Source organism: Lineus longissimus, chromosome 2 (genome assembly GCF_910592395.1).
Source record: "Lineus longissimus chromosome 2, tnLinLong1.2, whole genome shotgun sequence".
In the NCBI taxonomy this organism is placed as follows: domain Eukaryota; kingdom Metazoa; phylum Nemertea; class Pilidiophora; order Heteronemertea; family Lineidae; genus Lineus; species Lineus longissimus.
The window spans coordinates 19208018-19226334 of record NC_088309.1 but is presented as its reverse complement, the minus strand read 5'-3'; the positions used below and the strand labels follow the sequence as shown (position 1 = coordinate 19226334).

Here is an 18317-nt window from a genome sequence, read left to right as displayed (position 1 = left end):
CTTCCTTATGGGCTGCGCTCAGTAAAAGACAGAATGAAACAAATAAGATATTCAAACTTTGAACCATGTTTATTATTTACAAAAACAAAAAGATATTACACAATTAAAGTGGCAATATGGCAAATCAAAAATATTTTCACCTTAAGCTACATGTAGCTGTACTTATGACTGTGATTGCAACCAAAAGTCATACTTTCATTTAACTACCCTATTAACTTCAGACAGAAAGAAAAACTGTGTGACTTACTGATGGCTACTCTTGAGGGTTTTTTTGGGAGGGCATTGGCTGTCAGTAATTACACCTCTCCTCCTTTAAATAATCAAGGTACTGGAAACAACAAAACACAATCACAAATTGGTCTGTCTGCTTCATTTTCCATGGACGGATTAAAATAATGACCACAAAATAGTAAGAAATCTAGAAAACACTACCGGTAATATGAATGGACGGATTGCCTTCCATAGGCTGCATTGAGCATTTGTAAATCAAAAGTTAAAAACTATACCGACAACACCAAAAACACATGGTCAAAACAACCTTAACGTTGTTCAGCAGTATCAGTCCAACTAAATTACTTCTGTACTTTAGATACATTCAAATATTCTCTTTGTCACCGGTTAGTTCGACATCCATGAGGCAAAAATGCCCATTTCATGACAATTTCATTATTCCATTCGACCAATCTGATCACAAACAGAGATAACTTGCACACGGCCCAGTTTTTCTGGTCTAAGGACAACCTTCTCAGGGTAGTTCTGTTTTTTCAAGTTACTGCAATGTACAAAGCTTACTTCTAAAACAGGAATTTTTATCAATTTGCATAAAAAATATGAATTAGTAGAGTTTAGACATACTCATTACTCGCCGTTTTCAGCAAGGGGCTACTGACTAGGACTTTTGCAGGGCTGTTTGCAGGGTTCAGCAAGGCCGCATCTGTCTCAACAACAACAACAACAACAACAATAGCGAGTTCTGCCCCCCCCGGAGTGAATCCAAAAACTGCCTACCGCTATTTCATCTATTTCTTGTGAATACCACCACCATGAAATAGTCTTTGACTACAACGTTTAACAGTCTTTTATACCGACTTAAGTCATGGAAACTATTTCGGTACCCCTCGTCCTGGTCCTTTGTAGCCTTTTGACTGAGCAAACTCTTCCAAAAGTTTATCTGACGCCCCGAGTTGTTTCTCAAACTGCATAGAAATGGCTTTCAGTTCACGAATTGCATTGTCTTTTTCTTTGACGATTTTATTCGATTTCTCCAGTTTGCTCGACATGTCTTGACAATTTGGGCAACCACTCTGGAAATAGAGGAAAAGTTTGTAGAAAAACAGTTGTTGATACAATGGAATATTGATATTGTGTGGCAGTTATTTCACTGTTTGCTCGGTGAATTATTACTATAGGCCACTGTCAGCCTACATGAGATCTTTTACTTGCCCTGGCATAGACACTCAAAACTACAGCTCTCACCTGGTTTTTTCCTTTATAAGCTTTTAACTTTATTCTTAAAGAATCGGCCTCTTCTTGTATTCTAGATAACTCCTTTGTTAATTCTTCCAGCTGTTGTTGCCTCTCCCTGAAAAATAACCACATTCATTTTAAATCCAAGCTTATAGGGTTGATAGAAATTACTCCTATCTCCTTAGCCAACAAAGGTCAGTTGTCTGCCCTACAGATTTTTTAATTTTTTTAAATTTAATCAAACGTATGCCCTACAGACTTATCCTGGCCCAAGTTCTTATAAGGCTAAGCATATTTACATTTTGGCTGTAGAATTGAACAGATAAAATGAAGAGGCACATTGCCTTTCAACAATTGATCATACTGATCAGCTGAATGATTAAATATTGTGTGGTCAAGTTCTAGCACCTCCTGTTACCTTTACCCGCAGGTCTTCCCCAGCAACGTCGAGCCACACTCACCATGAATTCCCTTGCAAAGCATCTGCCATTTGTTTCTTCATCCTTGCCAACTTTTCATCTCTTATTGCGATCTCTTTGTCTTTTTCTTCAGCGACTTCTTTAACCCTCCTCTCCATCTGAAAAGAAGAAAACTTGAGACTGAACACTTTATGCCACTGCACACTGAGTGATTCATTCTAACTCAAGTAGTTTCAGTCAGCTGAAATGAATAGAGTTGCAACGAATCGCAATTAATCATTGTTGTAATTTGTGGGAAAAGACATGTGTCAGCATCCATTCAGCTCTCAGCTAAAACTTAATACTGAAGTGACGATGCTGCCATTTTAGTGGTTGTGATATCCCAAAGTCCTTATTGTAGGTTTTCATCAATTGCATTGTACCTCATATCAGATATTTTGATCAGAAATCTGACAAGTGATATATAGCCATTCATTGAGCAACGCAATATTCTTGGAAAGTCCTCTGGCAAGGTTATCACAAAGGTTTATCAAATATGGCATGAAATAATTGGCGTATAGTAATTTGAAGTGTGTAAGTAAACACATTTAAATTGATCAACAGAGTTTAAATTGTGTCAACAACACAGTAAACAAAAGAGCAGACAATACCTGTTCACTCTATAGTTGAACCTAGTGTGTCGAAATTTTTGTCAAGTTTGTTTTTCATTAAAATGCACTTTCGATACATTAGTGCTATAGTGCGCCCTGTTGAACATGTACAAGTAGTGGTATGGACTGGATAGGGCCTAGTCTAACAAATACGACCCGAAGGTCTGCTATGGGAGGATGCTCTCGATCTCCCTGGCTGATGACACAGTCACAAGGCCTCTGTTTCAATTGGGCACCAGCGCTGACTAGTATCACCAGATTATTGCATTATTGTGACGAGACGCAAAGTCTATTTCATCTGAGTATTGACAATATTTGATGCATACCCTTGCAAAAATTAGCACCGCTTATTGGAATGCCGATACCTCAGTGGTACCTAACATTAGTGGCACACAACTAAATGCTCACAAAGAGGTTATATAACGAAAAAGAAATCGAAAAAATTGCCATAAGAATATTAAATATGTTCTTACCTTAGTTTCGAGATCTCTCATCCTGGTTTCATGAGCAGAGACCAATGTGTCAATATAAGATATCTTGGCATTTAAGTCGCCCCGGACCTCTTCTACTTGTTTCTTGGTTACCTTGTGATCTGCCTTCTCTTGCTCGTAAAGTTTCTCAAAGTTTTGGGCCTGAAAATTAAGTGAAGTAAATAAAGCAATCTACGGATACTTTTCAGACCAATTCATTAAACGAAAGACAGTTTCTGGTGGCAATGCATGTCAACTCGCTTGTAGGAATTTTTTTCCCGAACTTTGAATCTGGCTGTGCATTGGCACAAATAAGAAACCCCATGGACACATTCCTACGCATGATCAACCACATACCAAATCTGGGAATTTTTAACTGGGCAGATCATGAAGCTGATTCAAAGTGCTCATAGGAGACTATTGCCAGTAGGACTAGGAGAGAGAAGAATCATCTTTTTTCCTGGCAGACTACTGCATCTTACACTGGGTTACATTGAGTCACGTTACTCCAGCAAAAACAAAATAGTGTAAACAAATAGGAACCAAAATGGCTAATTATACGTACCTTTTGTTTGTGCTCCACTACAGACAATTCAAGGCTTTCGATTGCTCCATCCTTCTTCTTGACCTCTTCCCTCAGTTCATCGATTACCTTCTGAAGCGCCGATAACTTCTCCTTGAGTTTACGCTCACGTGCCTAAAAAAACAGTTGTGTTATGTCATATAACTTCAGAGACCAATGATTTTTAAGGCAGCATGCTGAGTTTAAAGACTGCTGATTTCAAAGGCAGGCAGAAGATGTTAAAACATCTGAGACCAAAGATTTTTTAAAGGAGCAGACGCTCACTTTCGAGACCAATGAATTTTTCAGTTAGGAAATTTTTAATGCAAGCAAGGACTTGTCAAAACGACGCATCAAATCACACATGTGATATATGTAAGACAATTTAAATGGTTGCTGTTGGGAAAATGTTGTAAATCATGACAAACTCACCAAGGCATCTCTAAGTTCCTTCTTATCGGCAAGTTCATCAGATCGGCTGCTAGTATCCGAGCGAGCCGAAGAGGCTGGTCCAGTGTTTGGTGTAGACCTCTTTCTCTCCTCCCTCTCCTTAGGAGGAGGCACAGCCATGGCATTTCCGGACACTCCCGGAAGATTCGAGCCATTTGTGTAAGAGTTCCGCCTTGTGGCCATCGTCTGGACTGCCCGAACAGACCCAAGGGCGCGAGTAGGTTTCATTTTCGTTTGCGACATCCTTGATTTGATCCAAGTTCCTTTCAGAATAGTTTTCGTTTGTGAAATAACTGTGTTGTTTGCATGAGCGCCTGCTCTGTGTATTTGTGATTAAGAAAGGCACTGAATGCCTTCTTCACATGTTATCTCGTTAAGGGACCTAGTTACCTGAAATAAGAGATTGAATTGCTTTTATTGACAGGTTTATGATTAATCAATCCAATGTACCTTTCTAATTGTCACATGATGAACGACACCAATGACTGGTCTACATACATGAGTGATGGAGGTTACGGGTACTCACATACTTTAACCCTTTGTAGTTTAGAGTTGATAGTACATGTAGTAGAACCTCTCTCTATTTAAAAAAACCCTCAGGATTGACAAATGCTATCCTTAAGAGAGAGGTGTCCTGATTACATCATAAATGAATGGAAACGACTCATACTTTAACCCCACAGTATCAAGCAGCAAAAAGGCTACTCATTTGAATTCACACTTATGGCACAAAAGTCACCACCAGGATATAGACTCACACGACAGTAGTGACTGTAGTCCCAGCCATATGAATCTCTCAATTTGTCAAACTACAGGAAGGTACCCCACCAACTGTTAATGACGAACAGTCCTGTTTGTGTTTGAAATTTCCTTGTAAATTGTACACCATAGTCAATTTACTGAAGGTTGAGTTGAAAACAGGGGCTTAAACACAAGGAATGGACGGGTAAACATAGTAATTTGGTCAACATACATTTCTAAACATTCGATGGTAAATTTACAAAGGTTTTTGTTTGGCATGTTTTTTACCCCCAGGCCAAGCACAGCTCCACAAAAATTTAGGGTAATGCTTAAATCTGTTCTAAAAGCATTTTAATAACCAGCTGAGTGCTGATATATGGCTAATTCTGAAATCGTGTGCGCGTTCTAATCTCTTCATTTATGACCTGCGGTGAAACGAAAGTACCTTATGCTCAAATTGTAAGTGTCAATACCCATGTTTAATACTATTGTTATTTTCTTGAATTCTGACACAACAAGTTGTTAATTAAAGTAAATATCACAAGTTTATTGCACTTTGGTAGATTATATTATTAACCAAATAATTCGCTAATTCAAAAAGTATTAAACAGGGGGGGGGGGTGTGAAAGACTGCAACTATAAATGGGGCTCAATTTGACCTCTTTAATCAGGACACCCATCTATCAAGGATGACAGCACTTTTCAGTCCCAAGAGGTTCTAGTGTATTTGTCTGGTTTTGTGAAACTAAAATCTGAATGTCTAGACAACAATGGATGAATGAAACATTCTGCCAATAAAAGTTCTCACCATGAATGGTATTGGTGGGCATCAATTTGTCATAGAAATTATCAACAAGTACTCGATACTATTATACCTGTACTTTAAGTTAGTACTCATTCATTCAACATGTACTCAATTCTATTATACTTAGTTTTAGAAGTGCAGATGATTTAAGCTAATAACGAATAGATAGATTTTCATTACAAGAGAAAGAGGCATAATTTCAAGCATGAAATGAAGGGCCTGAGAGAGAAAGCTTTTACACAACTGATTTGTCTCAGGCCATCTTATATTTCCTGTCTCTTCATGTTTTCCGATGTTATGAGAAAATTTAGATATTTGGTCAAACAACATGTACATAGAATTATGATATGGCATTTCATTACAAATTGAAACAACCAATAGCCACAGAGGATTGTCAATAACATCCTTGATTTCTACAAAGTACTCATCCTAATAGTTCTGAATGGGGTGTAACCCAGTAACTGCCACTGCCAGGGTCTTCTGTCATGTCTGTGTACAAAACCCATTTCTAAGACAGCCTGCACACAATCAATGTCTAGCCAATATTGTCAAAGCTCTTCAAATCTGTTGACAAGCTCAAGTGATCAATAAATACAAAACAGCACAGATATCTAAAGCATACACCACTCTAGTCTTATCCTAATCTCTTGATTTTTGTTGTCTTCGATTTATGTCTACGTCAGCAATGTCGTTGGAACATCATCACTGTCACTGTCAGTGTCATTTATCGTCACGTTGAGAATCTTCAACCGTGGAATAAGAGTGCCTGAGGTGCAGACACCTCACCAGCCGTGGCAGTAAATGGTGTTTTTAACAGTCCAATGGCAGGGAAATTTTGCATTGTTGAGTAGAGACAAGAAGAATGATGTCTGTGATTAAGGAACGTCCAAACTCCCTGTCACTGTGACCAGGCTGTACCTGTGGTTGTGCGTGCAGGTAGGTGTGCGGCGTCATGCACTCAAGTTAGCTCAACCCCATCACGTGCTGCACTCTAACGGAGGAATATTGTCTATTGACATGGTTGACTGACAAGCAAGAGAACTTAGTCCTTGATGATGGAGTTAAAGAAGATGAGAGAGTAGGCCTAGTGAGCCTAGTCAGTGCACGAGTGCATGACTGCCATGAGATGAGTCAGAGTGCCAGACTCAGAGCTGAGAGTGGAGTGATCAGTGAAAATGAACAATTTCACAGCTTCCCGAATGGTTTAAACAAAACACCACGCCTGAAATGTGTCGGCATACACCTTTTAACTTAACTTACCGTCAAAAACGACAATATGAACACTTTTGACCCACGATTGCGGTGAAAAATCAGATAAATCACCACAAGAAAACAGACATGACAGAAGAATCGGCGTCCTTATCGACGCAGTTGGTTGCGTGGTTTGATCGATTCCACTACTGCCGGTGTGGAAGTAGAAAATGTCCCCATGTAAAAAGTGTCCGGTTCATTGTATTCTGACGGATTATGGTTTATTATATTGCTTAATAGAGGCCATTGAAGTTCAATAGCTCTAGCGCATAATAGAATATTTTGTTCCTCGGACATTCTATCTAAGGACATTTCATTCAAGGACATTTACATTGGTGTATCAGTCAAAAAAGGTCCTACCTGGACAAAGTGTCCTTCTCTATTGTCTGTCCATCTCTAATATCTGGTGGGGGATTATGGTTATCATGGCATTTCCATTTATCAGATATTAACAGCACATTATAGAATACTTCCTCCCTTGGACCCTTTATCCTGGGCCAATTCGAACTTTTAAACCTCTAACAGTCTTGTGTTTTGTCCCTTGCAGATTGTGACCAGCTTTTCTTGATAATGACCATCTGAGATAACTTGTCTTTAAAAAATGTTGAGTCTGCCAGACCACAGGAAGTGATACGGTATAGTTGGACAGCAGGGAAACAGTGTCACTCCCACCAGTAAGACAGAATGGAAGGAATGTCACAATCAGGCTCTGTCACAGCCAGTGTGCTGCTAGGACAAACGTTCTCACTCTAATGCAGTTGCAATAGTTTGTACTTGCCGCTAAGGACAGGGAGTGACAATGAGGTGATATCAATGCCTTGGGGGTCGAGATGATAATGAACTGAAGGAAAGAATGCCACATCAAATTCAGGCTGGAGATATATGTCTCTATCACATTGGAGGACAGACAGGTGTTGCAACATCCTAATTACTGGGTCTTGTTAGGGTTAGGAATGAGGCCGGTCCACTGCATCCCGAGTGTGCTTTTTTGGATCCACCCACTGACCCAGACTCTGTTACACCATAGGAGGACCGAGTTGCGCTAATGGTTCAGAATGGGGCTTCTCTGTCATTGCCCAGAAGCCCAAGTTACCACCATAAGACTGTTTTACCAAGGATTCGTTTGTATCATGTAATTCTGCATTCTGAAGAGTGAGGGCCATGATAATGATGACAATCCTATTGGGTCCACAAGATTTCTATCATGTCTGATCTATTTTCCTCACAAAAATTAGCAAAAGAAAAAGAAAACATATTCTTCTACATTTCATTACAAATTTTATTCTTGGATTAATAAAACAAAAATCATGACCATTCTATTCCCTGTAAAAATTTCCATTTGAAAAACGTCATGATTACTAGCAGAAATGTATCTACTACTTCAACTGAACAAGCACCATGATCCAGTTATTACCTTTAGGCTGTTTCACGAGAAAATGGCACTGCACGCAAAAAGCCTAGCTGAGGAAAGTTGTCAGTATTTCGCTCTAAATGGCTTGCATACTTGGTCATACTTTGTCTGATTCTGGCAAAGTAACTATTATTTAGATTCTTCATACTTTGCAGATGAAATATAGCATTTCATACAACTCCTGTTCTCGTGAAATAGACCACAATCTGAAAATGCAACTCTGTCATCCTTAGCTAATCAGGGTTTCTCAGTGCCACACTTAACATTGAAATGTCTAGCACCTTTGACATTTTACATTGGTAAGAGTTGCTTGAAGTCCAAGTCCGATAGCAAAACATTTATCCTGTGTCTCAGTCATCTGATGTGAAATTAGTCCTTAGCGGCGTAATGTTGCTTCCGATCTCCTTACTAGTTTCACTCCGTATCACGCTAGCTGCGTGCGACAGCTGTAACGCAGCATCGGGATGCGCAGAGCCTGGCAGTAACGTACATTCTCGCTCGAGTAATGAACCCATTGCATCGAGCAGCTCCATGAAACCGAGACTGACGGCCATCCGCCGTAACCGATTCAGCTCCTGAAAACAGGAAATAAAGCGTAACTATGACTAAGAGGTTTTTGCTTGATTGAACTAATGATTTAACAGCTCCCATAACGAGCCCAATCTCGTTATAGTTGTAATATTCTAAACAGCCTCATCAGTTCTAAGCTGCACTGTAGATGGCAACACCAAACCAAAGTAGTCGAAACATGAAGACGAGATTGGCACGTGGTGTCGTTTGGGCCTTTGCATCTAGGTGATTGGAGGCCATATTTATTCTCACTTTGTAAAAATGCTGTTGTTTTTCGGGAAGTTTTCTTCCGTGTCGGAGTATCTTCTGCACATCAGCCTGTAAACCAGTCGCCCGAATCCACACTGTCGAATTTGTGGCATAACTTCGTCTTTCCTGGCGAACTGGGAACGGCGTCTTGTTATCGTCTTCTCCATAAGGCGGATCAGAAAAGTCTGATATTGGTGCCAGGTGGGTGAACTTTCCTAGCCAGGGGATGGCGTCTAACCCTGTATGTTAGAAAATAATTTGTGTCAGAAGGTATATCATCATCATAGCCTCAGTTTAGGGTGGGTGCAACTTTTCAAAGTATGTTTCTCTGTTATACCACATCCTGTCCAAGACTGAGACATATAATGACATAGGTTACAGCCAGAGTGTGGTCAGCATCCTGGCCAAAATAGCAGTCAAATTGGTGGGTGTCCAGGCAAAAGGCCTCATTTGGTGACAGCCCGTGGTTCAGTGATCCTTGCCCGACTGTCAGAATACGGCATGCTGCAGAAAACCGCAAATTATATATACTACAAACAGACTCCAACAGGGAAGCTGATTTCTCCTGTACTCACCTGGTTCAAATATGGACAACATGAGATTCGATTTCTTTTTGCTGTCGGCAAAGGAGTACAGCATGCCATACCACTTATCACTGAAAAGATATACGAAATATCTCTGAGTATCAATAAGTACATTCTAGCAAGATTCAGAAAGGATGACATTGAGTTGTCTCACACTAAAAATCAGAGAATCTCGATAGCTCATTCAGTAGATCATGTGGTCTGAATCCCTGTCAAGACATCGATATTTCTGTACTTCTTGTACTCATCTGACCTACCCAACTCGTGCAATTGCCACCATGCCCTCGACTTTGAGACTTCCATGGAGTAAAACAGTAAATGAAGGTGCCTTCCCATCATCGGCTTCATCAACATCTATGACGTCTTTATCATCAGATTTATTGTTTTCTGCGAGAAGACAAATCATATGCTTTGACACTTGTCAAAATAAAAAGATGCACAAGTAGTGGCTGATGACCAATAGAGATTTACCTGAGTGCTGACTGTTTATACAGCGAACAAAGTATTCGTTCTTAAACTGTATGAGCAATAGAGTTTTTGTCAACGGTCCCAGTTATTGAAAAGACCCATTATAGATCTATAAACATTACCGTAATATTTGAACGATCTACCATCTGGTGTGGGAGTTTATATGCTACCTTCGACAAAGGTGTGGGTGTTACCTTTTAGACCAATAGGAGCAGGTAAAACCAGATGTCTGGATATGACTGGTGGACTGGAAACGTCTGCAATGTCAATGAAGCCACATATTTCCATCTCGTTCGAAATCTTGGTGTCTTGATATTGGTAGTTGTCATTCCTGAATTGAAATGACACGAAAAAAAGATAAATGCAAGCATTTTAGATTGGCAATGACAGTTGGTAGATAATCATACGGCATTGAGGGCCCACAGAGATAAGCGACTTTGGAATATCATCCTCCAGTTAAAGTATAAGCAGTGACCAGAGTGCTCAAATAAAACACTTGACCTACCTTATATATGAATCTGGAGGGGGAAACAACTGTACTCGGCACTCCAACTGTCCGCAGTGAAGCTGTCCATGAAAAGCTTTAAAATTATCTTCTGCAACTTTCATGAAAGTCTGTTGAACACTTTTCAAACTGAGATTCCCTTCAACAGTGTAAACTTCACCCCCACCACCATTGATATCGATTAGTTTTTGATACTGAGGAATCGCCGTCACCAAAAGTGGGTCGTTTTGATTTGCCAAGCAGACGATTTGAATTTTCGATGGGAATGGGAAAGGAAGTGGAAAGTCTGTCCGTCGATGCAGACTGATGTGCTCGTCCTTTCCAACAACTCGAGAATCGAAGGTAGCAAACTCTTGAATGCCGTGTTGAACTGATCCAGCGCCGTAACCAGTGCAGCCGTCAGTCACCAGGATAATCTAGGTAGGAGAATGATATCCGAGTTAAACTTGACACAAATACTCGAATACGTAAATGAAATCTGGAGATCTTTGATATGATGATTAGAACCCGGCCAGGTCATTTTTTAGGGATTTATCTGTACATTGTCCATCAAATCAGGACTAGCCAGGGAATATTGCTATGCCTGCCATGACCTGCCATAGCCCCAGGTGTATCAATTTACAAATTGGTTTCGGTCAGTAAGAATATTAGAAACAAACTATCTTCATTTGGATATACGGAAATAGTTTGCTAAAGTTACCTGACAAGGGGTCGACGCTCCCCATTCATCCACTACAAGAGAATTGACCCCGGCCAATGCAGACATCACATTTGTTTTATCATACTCCTCAACTTTGGTCAGGGCAGTTTTGACACTTTCGATGTCTCTTGTGAATGCTACTGTTTGTTCCCATAACGATGAGAAAACAACCTGAAATTGGAAGAAGATAATCATTGATATAGAGTTTGAAGAATTATCAGATGGTGGATCCCAATAATACTTTAGCAAAATGCACTATAGTTGATGTTAAAAGTGGCTCAGTTCGACAGTTGTATTTTACCATCACCAACAGATAGAAAATACTCACCAATGAACAGAATTCCAACTTATTATTTTGTGCAATGTAGTCAAGAAGAGAGTTTAGCCCATGAACTGCCAAGTGTCTGCGTTGATACTCCTCAGTGCTCTCAGGCATTGGCACTATCCTCGACATAGACAGGGACACATCCAGTAGAATTATTGTTGGCATCTTGACCTTGAAGGAAGAGAAAAAAAATTTGGGGTACAGGCCTCCCAACGACAAAGTAGCAGAAACTGTTTTTTCTCCAACTCAAAGCAAATGAGCAACTGAGAAGCTTTCCACATCTATGTTGCATCGAAAGAATGACGCATGGCCATGGACGACACACCGCAGTTGTCTCTAGTCTACTCTTCAGTCACTCATAAACTCAAGGCAACACTCCTGTTTGGGCGTACAGAGGCCCAAACAGATCTAAATATGCAACACAAATAGGATCAAAATCTTTGATTGGTACTCAACAATCCACAAAGCTTTTGTCTGAAAATAGATTTCCGATCAAAAGGCAAAGGATTTTGACAGTTATTAGGCTAACCATCCGGAAATCGAGTTGTTCATTTCGGTGCAGACGAAAAAGCGTTGAACGAATTTTCTACATAAAATAAGACCGTGGACAAGATGTCAGGTTATGCATAGATATTTACTTCATCAAGTCTTACCCTCGTTTAGCTTTTAGTGAACGGCAAATCTAAGAAAGTGAGCTATCAAGATCGAAACCGTTCATTTTTGTCGCCGGTTTTGGTTCTATTATTTACTGGTAGACGGCGCTGAAAAGAAACAAAGTAGTGCAGCACTTTTGCTCTGTGAAATGTATCAAAGATATCTAGCTGAGGACTTTCCTTTTTCTCTCAATTGAATAACAGTCAGTGTGAATATTTGCAACCAAATATAAGGTATTTGATGAACTGTAGATTATAGCCTAGTACCATTGAGCCCCGCATAGTGGCGCTGAGGAGGCAGAGAGTGGTTGAGTCACTCCAGTCACTTTCAACCATTCTGTGATGTATCAATACGCACATCGACGAACCGCATGTCAGCAATAAATTTAACCCTGTTACACTTGATCACATATTTCTCTTTCGGTGAGTGAAATTCCGCTGTCGGATAATGTTTTTCTTTATTTTAGGATAATTTGCCAGGGATACAAGTGATTTTTATGTGGATAAGGATATGTTTCATGATGTTAGTTAGCCGTTTTGTCATTGCGCTCTCCAGCCCACTAATAATCTGGCTACAGTTTAGATCGATAGACAAGTGCCAACCAGGACGAACGATCTCATTGCATGAAATGTTTTAAAAGTTTCACTAGAATATACTTGCAAAGTTCTCTTAGATTTCAAACGCCCGGTTTTTTGTGCGCCTGGGTAGTTCGGCGCGCGCAAACAGTTTTCCCGCCTTTTTTGGGTGTCTTTTTGGCATTGGTAGGGCCCGTTTAACTGAATACTTTTGATTTCCGTCTGAAACATTTCTTACACATATGCCCAACTTTTAGTCCGTTTTAGTAGAGCTTTTAGCCCAGCATATGACCCAAGTCATGACCCAATTATAACTTTTGGTCAATTGTCAAAACTCAAAGGGATAGTAAAATATAATAAAAGTAATTGGGTGTTTGGGGAGGGGTGGTTATTCAGTTAGTGTCATGGTCTGATGTTGAGTTTTAACTCTTTGAACCCAGTTACAATAACCTCTCTGATATATACATATAACTGTCATTTGGTCCAAAGAAACAGAAGTTGAATAAGGGCATCCTTAACATATTGTTTGTTTGATGTCACATATATAAAACTCTGAAAACTAGGTAAGGTAATCTCACTCCCAAGTTATCCCTAAAGGGGTTTGGGACCTCATTCAATTCCTTATCAGCTCATCAAGCACTACTAAATGAGTTAAGCTATTTAAGGCATATATTTTAATTGTAACAAAAATCAAGTGGCAAAAATAAATGTAGAAGTGCATGATAGTCATTGAATAGGAGAAAATTTGTCTTAGTTTAAAACACCCTGTTGGTATACCTGATTAGATTAGTGCTGGATAAGGTGCTGTGTGGCTTCCATCTTAGTCTTGGTTTATTCTTGATATATAATAGAATCTCCCTTAGCGGACACCTCTCTATTAAGGACAACCTCTCTATTAAGGACAATCTCTTTATCAAGGACACTCGTTCTGGTCCCAAATTGGTTGCTACCATTCAATTAATTAGTCCTCTCTAATCTGGACACCTCACTATTAAGGACAGCATTTGTCGGTCCCAAGAGTGTCCTTAATGGAGAGGTTCTACTGTATAATGTCCATGTTGTAACATACAGTAGAACCTCTCTATTAAGGACACCCTCGGGGCTGGCAAGTGCTGTCCTTAATAGAGCGGTGTCCGGATTAGAGAGGTCAAATTGAATGGAAACGACCTATTTGGGACCAAAACTAGTGTCCTTAATAGAGAGAGTGTCCTTGATAGAGAGGGTGTCCTTAATAGAGAGGTGTTCGCTAAGGGAGGTTCTACTGTACATGTATATTTTCTTATATTCCTCTCCCGAAACTATTTGAAAGTGACAATATTTATTTTCCAATTAGTATCAATATGCTATGCCTGATAACTCGTGGCGACCATTTAAACACTATGTAACATGGAGTTGCAGCCCGACTGCTTTGATCATGAATGTTTTATCATGTTGAGCAATGCAAATGACATTCTCATATTTTATGTAAAGGTTTTTTCGGTAATTCAGTATATACTGTTACCGTTAGCAGCATGGACGCCCTGCCTGGTAATGTTACCCGGTTTCATTCATTATGACACGGTGTATAAAAAACCATACTTTCATAATAGCTGTTTGATAGCTTTTTCCAAAAAGATTAGAATTAGTCAAGGGAGTGCGTGATGCTGTGTATTTTCCCTTTAAAGAACAGACACCTCAGTAAGCGGAAAATCCCCTCTATTAAGGGATAACACCTCTTGGAAAACTAAATGTGAACGCATTTAGCAAACAAACCCCCTTTGAAAATCCTGGAGACATGACATAGATAACTCGCAGCAGATCAGTTAATGGATAATTAGCTTTTTCCATGTTTGTCTGAAAGATCTTGTGGTAAATGTAATCTATTCATGTGTAAAATATCACTGATTAGTTGCGTTGATCAGTTCATTTCTTGCTTAGTGAACGGTGTTGAGGGCCAAGGCTGCCCCTGATAGGAAATTATATAGGACTGGCTAAACCATGGTTTGCAGTATAACATGTGGTCGTTTGTAGAACCTCTCTATTGAGGACATCCATAGGACTGACAAATGCTGTTCTTCATAGAGAGGTGTTCTGATTACAAAGGTCATATTGAAGTAAAATGACCAATTCTGGAATGTCCTTTCTAGAGAGGATATCCTGCTTACTGCAGTGTTCTCTAAAGGAGGTTCCACTAGTACAGTAGAACCTCTCTATTAAGGACACCCTTGGGAGTGACAATTGCTGTCCTTAATAGAAAGGTGTCCTGATTACAAAGGTCATGTTGAATAGAAATGACCAATTCTGGATATAGATATATATTCTGAATATAGATTGTTTGAGGTAATATATAGTAGAACCTCTCTTAGCCGACACCTCTCTATTAAGGCCACTTTACACCTCTCTATCATGGACAGCACCTGTCAGTCCTGAGGGTGTCCTTTATAGAGGAGTTCTACTGTATCTTGAAAATGCTAAATGGTAAGGCTATTAATGGGATAAAATAATGGTTAGTACAACTGTGCCTGTCTGGGATCCTTGAAACTCTTTTAAAGACTTTATGATTATATACCTATCCTCGCTTAACATTTTTACCGGGTTGTTCAAAACTCCAATTTTTCACCCGTTTCTTGATATGTGTCCTTTAAGTCTGAAAATGTCATTAGAAAAGTGAGTAAAACTGACCAACCTTGACACCATTTATACTTTCAGATAATGACGCTGTCATTCCAGGAACCAGATCGGTATGTCGGAGGCCTCAACGCAGGAGCCAGAGCTTTTCACGGCAAAACTTATCAGATCGTAAACTGAACCCACCAAAGCCAAAATGAGACGATGGTGTCTTATGAAAAAGAGAACTCGGACACCCCGGCTGTTCGTCTTTGCTGGGGTTGTCTTAAGTGGATTACTGTTCATCATTGTGAAGGAAAATCTCAACTTTCATAATGACGAAAGCAGTATATATTATCATGGAATAGACGAAAGGGCTTTGCACAGAAAACTCCTCGCGACGCCAACAGCTAACAAGAGTACTAGCCTCTATCCGCAAGATCTCTTCACTGAGGAGCAATTGAAAAGTGGAGCTGTGATTTTACACTGTGTAGGAATGATCTACATGTTCGTTGCCTTGGCTATAGTCTGTGATGAATTCTTCGTTCCTTCGCTAAACGTAATCACGGAGAAATTAAAACTTTCCGAAGATGTGGCTGGGGCGACCTTCATGGCTGCTGGTGGCAGCGCCCCCGAACTGTTCACCAGTGTCATTAGTGTTTTCGTTGCACGGGATAACGCAGTTGGACTTGGTACTATAGTTGGTTCTGCTGTCTTCAACATTTTATTTGTGATTGGAATGTGTGCAATCTTCAGCAAAGATGTGCTCGAATTGACTTGGTGGCCATTATTCCGTGATGTCTTCTTTTATAGCATTGACCTGATACTACTAATGGTTTTCTTTGACGACAACTATATCAAGTGGTGGGAAGCATTAACTCTGTTAATTTTCTATTTTCTATATGTGCTTTTTATGAAATTTAACGGAACTGTGGAAGTATTCGTCAAAACCAAAATCCTTACCCTGTGCAAGAAGAACCAAGTGAATTCAGTGCATAGTGCCGAGAATCTTATACTTGATGAGGTATGTATATTTCATTTATGTCTCCACCCTCTTAGCAGGGTCGTATTTAGTGGCCGGGGGGGGGGGGGCAAGAGGGCAACTGTGTACAATGATAATCACTTGTTTATATAGTGGTCATCGCAAGTATCTGCTACAGGAATTGGTTACAGTGACCTGCCATCAATATAAAACCCAGCTATTATTGGTTTTACCTGCAAAAGACAGATATTTTTATTGCACAGAGCAGCAATCATATTAATCACATAGCTGCAGCAGCAAAAATCACTTGTTTGCTATGGTGCTGTCGACTTACCATCTGACCAATTCCATCGTTACTGAAGCTCAGCTCCCATAGCAACGGAAATACAATGGTGGTAGAATTGGGTCGTAATATCAATCAGTGGCAATATATATGGGTATCAATCTGTGTGCATGCATGATTGGTAGAAATATGAATTTATAACTATCGGAGAATAATGCTAATTTCCTGGTCTGGCCACCAGGTTGCCATGGCTAATCCTGTACTTAGGCACTTAAAGCTTTCAGTAAATGTTCCACATGCTGGTCAATTGGCGAATTGAATGTGAATTATTGATTGAAAAGCGATACTGGAAATTGGTTCTGATATCTATTTCCGTCCAGTCGAAAGGTTTTTTAAGTTCATGAATTTATTGCGGCTACAAAGTGTGAAAGCCATGGCAACAGTTTAGTAAATGTTCTGCATGCTGGTCAATTGGTGAATTGAATGTGAATTATTGATTGAAAAGTAATACTAGAAATTGGTTTTGATATCTATGTCCATCCAGTCGGAAGGTTTTTAAGTTCATGAATTTATTACGACCCCTTTAAGGTGAAAAGGATGATAAACTGACATTTTCGTATAGGACTTTATCAAAGTCCTTTGAAGTGGACATTGCACCCTTTGACGTGTTTGATGGGGAGGGAAGTGTTCTTGTATTTCAGCATCCATGGTTTTTAAAACAATTTTTAAAGTAGGTCTTATTCTATGCGTGGATTTCCCAGGGAAATCAAGGTATGACCATGTGTTTGGCCCCTAAAGTGTGAACACCATCATATAGTTCACCTAGTTGCTGATTATCCATTCATGTTTCCAAAGATCCACTTCTGAAATGTTCATTTGGCAGGAGAGAACTTAAATTTTTTCAAATATGTCAGAAGAGTTCTAAACATCAATAAGAATTGACTGCTAATCTGACAACTATTATACAGATAATGGCGTGTTGTCTAGCCAGAAGAGATCATCATCCGTCTAATGTTGCCACTATGTTCTATGATCTTGATGAAGTTTAAAAGTGGCTGGCATATTTCATCCTCACAAATCCTCAAATCCTTAGAATAAAAGCTCTCTGTACCCACCATGATATTATTCCACGAGAGACAAGACCACAATTGATTTTTTAAGCCTTTTAGCAGTTAAATTGTCAATGTTTGACCGCGACGCATCAAAGAATGCGTCAAGTAGTGAAACTGAAATTCGGATATGATATACGGGTTAGTCTTGCGAGTAACTTGTGCGATTTAAAATGGTGATTGACCACGGAAATTTTTTTTTAATCGACAAATTAGACAGACTTTGATATTTCCACTCTTTTCAGCCAACTGGCAGAAAAAACTCAAAACACGCCCCCTATTACCCAATTAGCAAAATTCGAAATTAATTTTTTCATCAAATAATTTCTTTATATCTGTAGACTTGCCACAGCAAATATTTTTTCAATACCTCTCCAAATATGTACTTGAGAGTTAAAAACATGCACTCGTCTAATTGATAGGCCTCGACCCTCCAACCGGCTATGAATATTCATTAGTGGTCTTGTCTCACGACAGTAGATGGTGTGGGTTGTAAAACAG

At 39.6% G+C, this 18317-nt stretch overlaps 4 protein-coding genes across 6 annotated transcripts in view; 1 reads left to right on the top strand and 3 right to left on the bottom strand.

Annotated features, from left to right (window-relative positions):
* Nucleotides 1-56: 56 nt before the first annotated feature.
* LOC135483725 (trichohyalin-like) lies at nucleotides 57-6926 on the bottom strand. Its single transcript, XM_064764731.1, has 7 exons — nucleotides 6825-6926; nucleotides 4001-4408; nucleotides 3572-3703; nucleotides 3010-3168; nucleotides 1929-2044; nucleotides 1477-1582; nucleotides 57-1304 (listed from the first exon to the last, which is right to left on the bottom strand). The coding sequence occupies exons 2-7, from the start codon at nucleotides 4259-4261 to the stop codon at nucleotides 1104-1106; spliced, it is 975 nt and encodes a 324-aa protein (XP_064620801.1). The 5' UTR covers nucleotides 4262-4408; nucleotides 6825-6926; the 3' UTR covers nucleotides 57-1103.
* Nucleotides 6927-8089: 1163 nt separating this feature from the next.
* Nucleotides 8090-12368, bottom strand: LOC135482728 (integrator complex subunit 14-like). Its single transcript, XM_064763046.1, has 9 exons — nucleotides 12281-12368; nucleotides 11631-11798; nucleotides 11303-11473; nucleotides 10603-11018; nucleotides 10292-10428; nucleotides 9887-10016; nucleotides 9621-9700; nucleotides 9049-9284; nucleotides 8090-8801 (listed from the first exon to the last, which is right to left on the bottom strand). The coding sequence occupies exons 2-9, from the start codon at nucleotides 11790-11792 to the stop codon at nucleotides 8577-8579; spliced, it is 1557 nt and encodes a 518-aa protein (XP_064619116.1). The 5' UTR covers nucleotides 11793-11798; nucleotides 12281-12368; the 3' UTR covers nucleotides 8090-8576.
* LOC135482724 (integrator complex subunit 3-like) overlaps nucleotides 8620-18317 on the bottom strand; it is a 414475-nt gene continuing 404777 nt past the window's right edge. The window contains exon 27 of the mRNA XM_064763033.1: nucleotides 8620-8630. The gene's annotated coding sequence lies outside the window, so the exon portion shown is untranslated. The remainder of the gene's footprint in view (nucleotides 8631-18317) is intronic.
* Nucleotides 12615-18317, top strand: part of LOC135483723 (sodium/potassium/calcium exchanger 2-like) — a 35452-nt gene continuing 29749 nt past the window's right edge. For all 3 annotated transcript variants that reach the window (XM_064764729.1, XM_064764730.1, XM_064764728.1), the window contains exons 1-2: nucleotides 12615-12703; nucleotides 15545-16466. In XM_064764729.1, coding sequence (XP_064620799.1) covers nucleotides 15660-16466 — 807 coding nt within the window. In that variant the 5' untranslated portion in view covers nucleotides 12615-12703; nucleotides 15545-15659. The remainder of the gene's footprint in view (nucleotides 12704-15544; nucleotides 16467-18317) is intronic.

Excerpts from the sequence above, each read along its gene's own strand:
- LOC135483725 (XM_064764731.1), bottom strand. The coding sequence starts at position 4,261 with ATGTCGCAAACGAAAATGAAACCTACTCGCGCCCTTGGGTCTGTTCGG. Across the intron at positions 3,704-4,000 it reads AGGAACTTAGAGATGCCTTG|GCACGTGAGCGTAAACTCAA; the intron begins GTGAGTTTGTCA and ends CTGTTTTTTTAG. Across the intron at positions 1,583-1,928 it reads GCTTTGCAAGGGAATTCATG|GGAGAGGCAACAACAGCTGG; the intron begins GTGAGTGTGGCT and ends GTTATTTTTCAG.
- LOC135482728 (XM_064763046.1), bottom strand. The coding sequence starts at position 11,792 with ATGCCAACAATAATTCTACTGGATGTGTCCCTGTCTATGTCGAGGATA. Across the intron at positions 11,474-11,630 it reads AGTTGGAATTCTGTTCATTG|GTTGTTTTCTCATCGTTATG; the intron begins GTGAGTATTTTC and ends TTCCAATTTCAG. Across the intron at positions 11,019-11,302 it reads GAGCGTCGACCCCTTGTCAG|ATTATCCTGGTGACTGACGG; the intron begins GTAACTTTAGCA and ends TCTCCTACCTAG.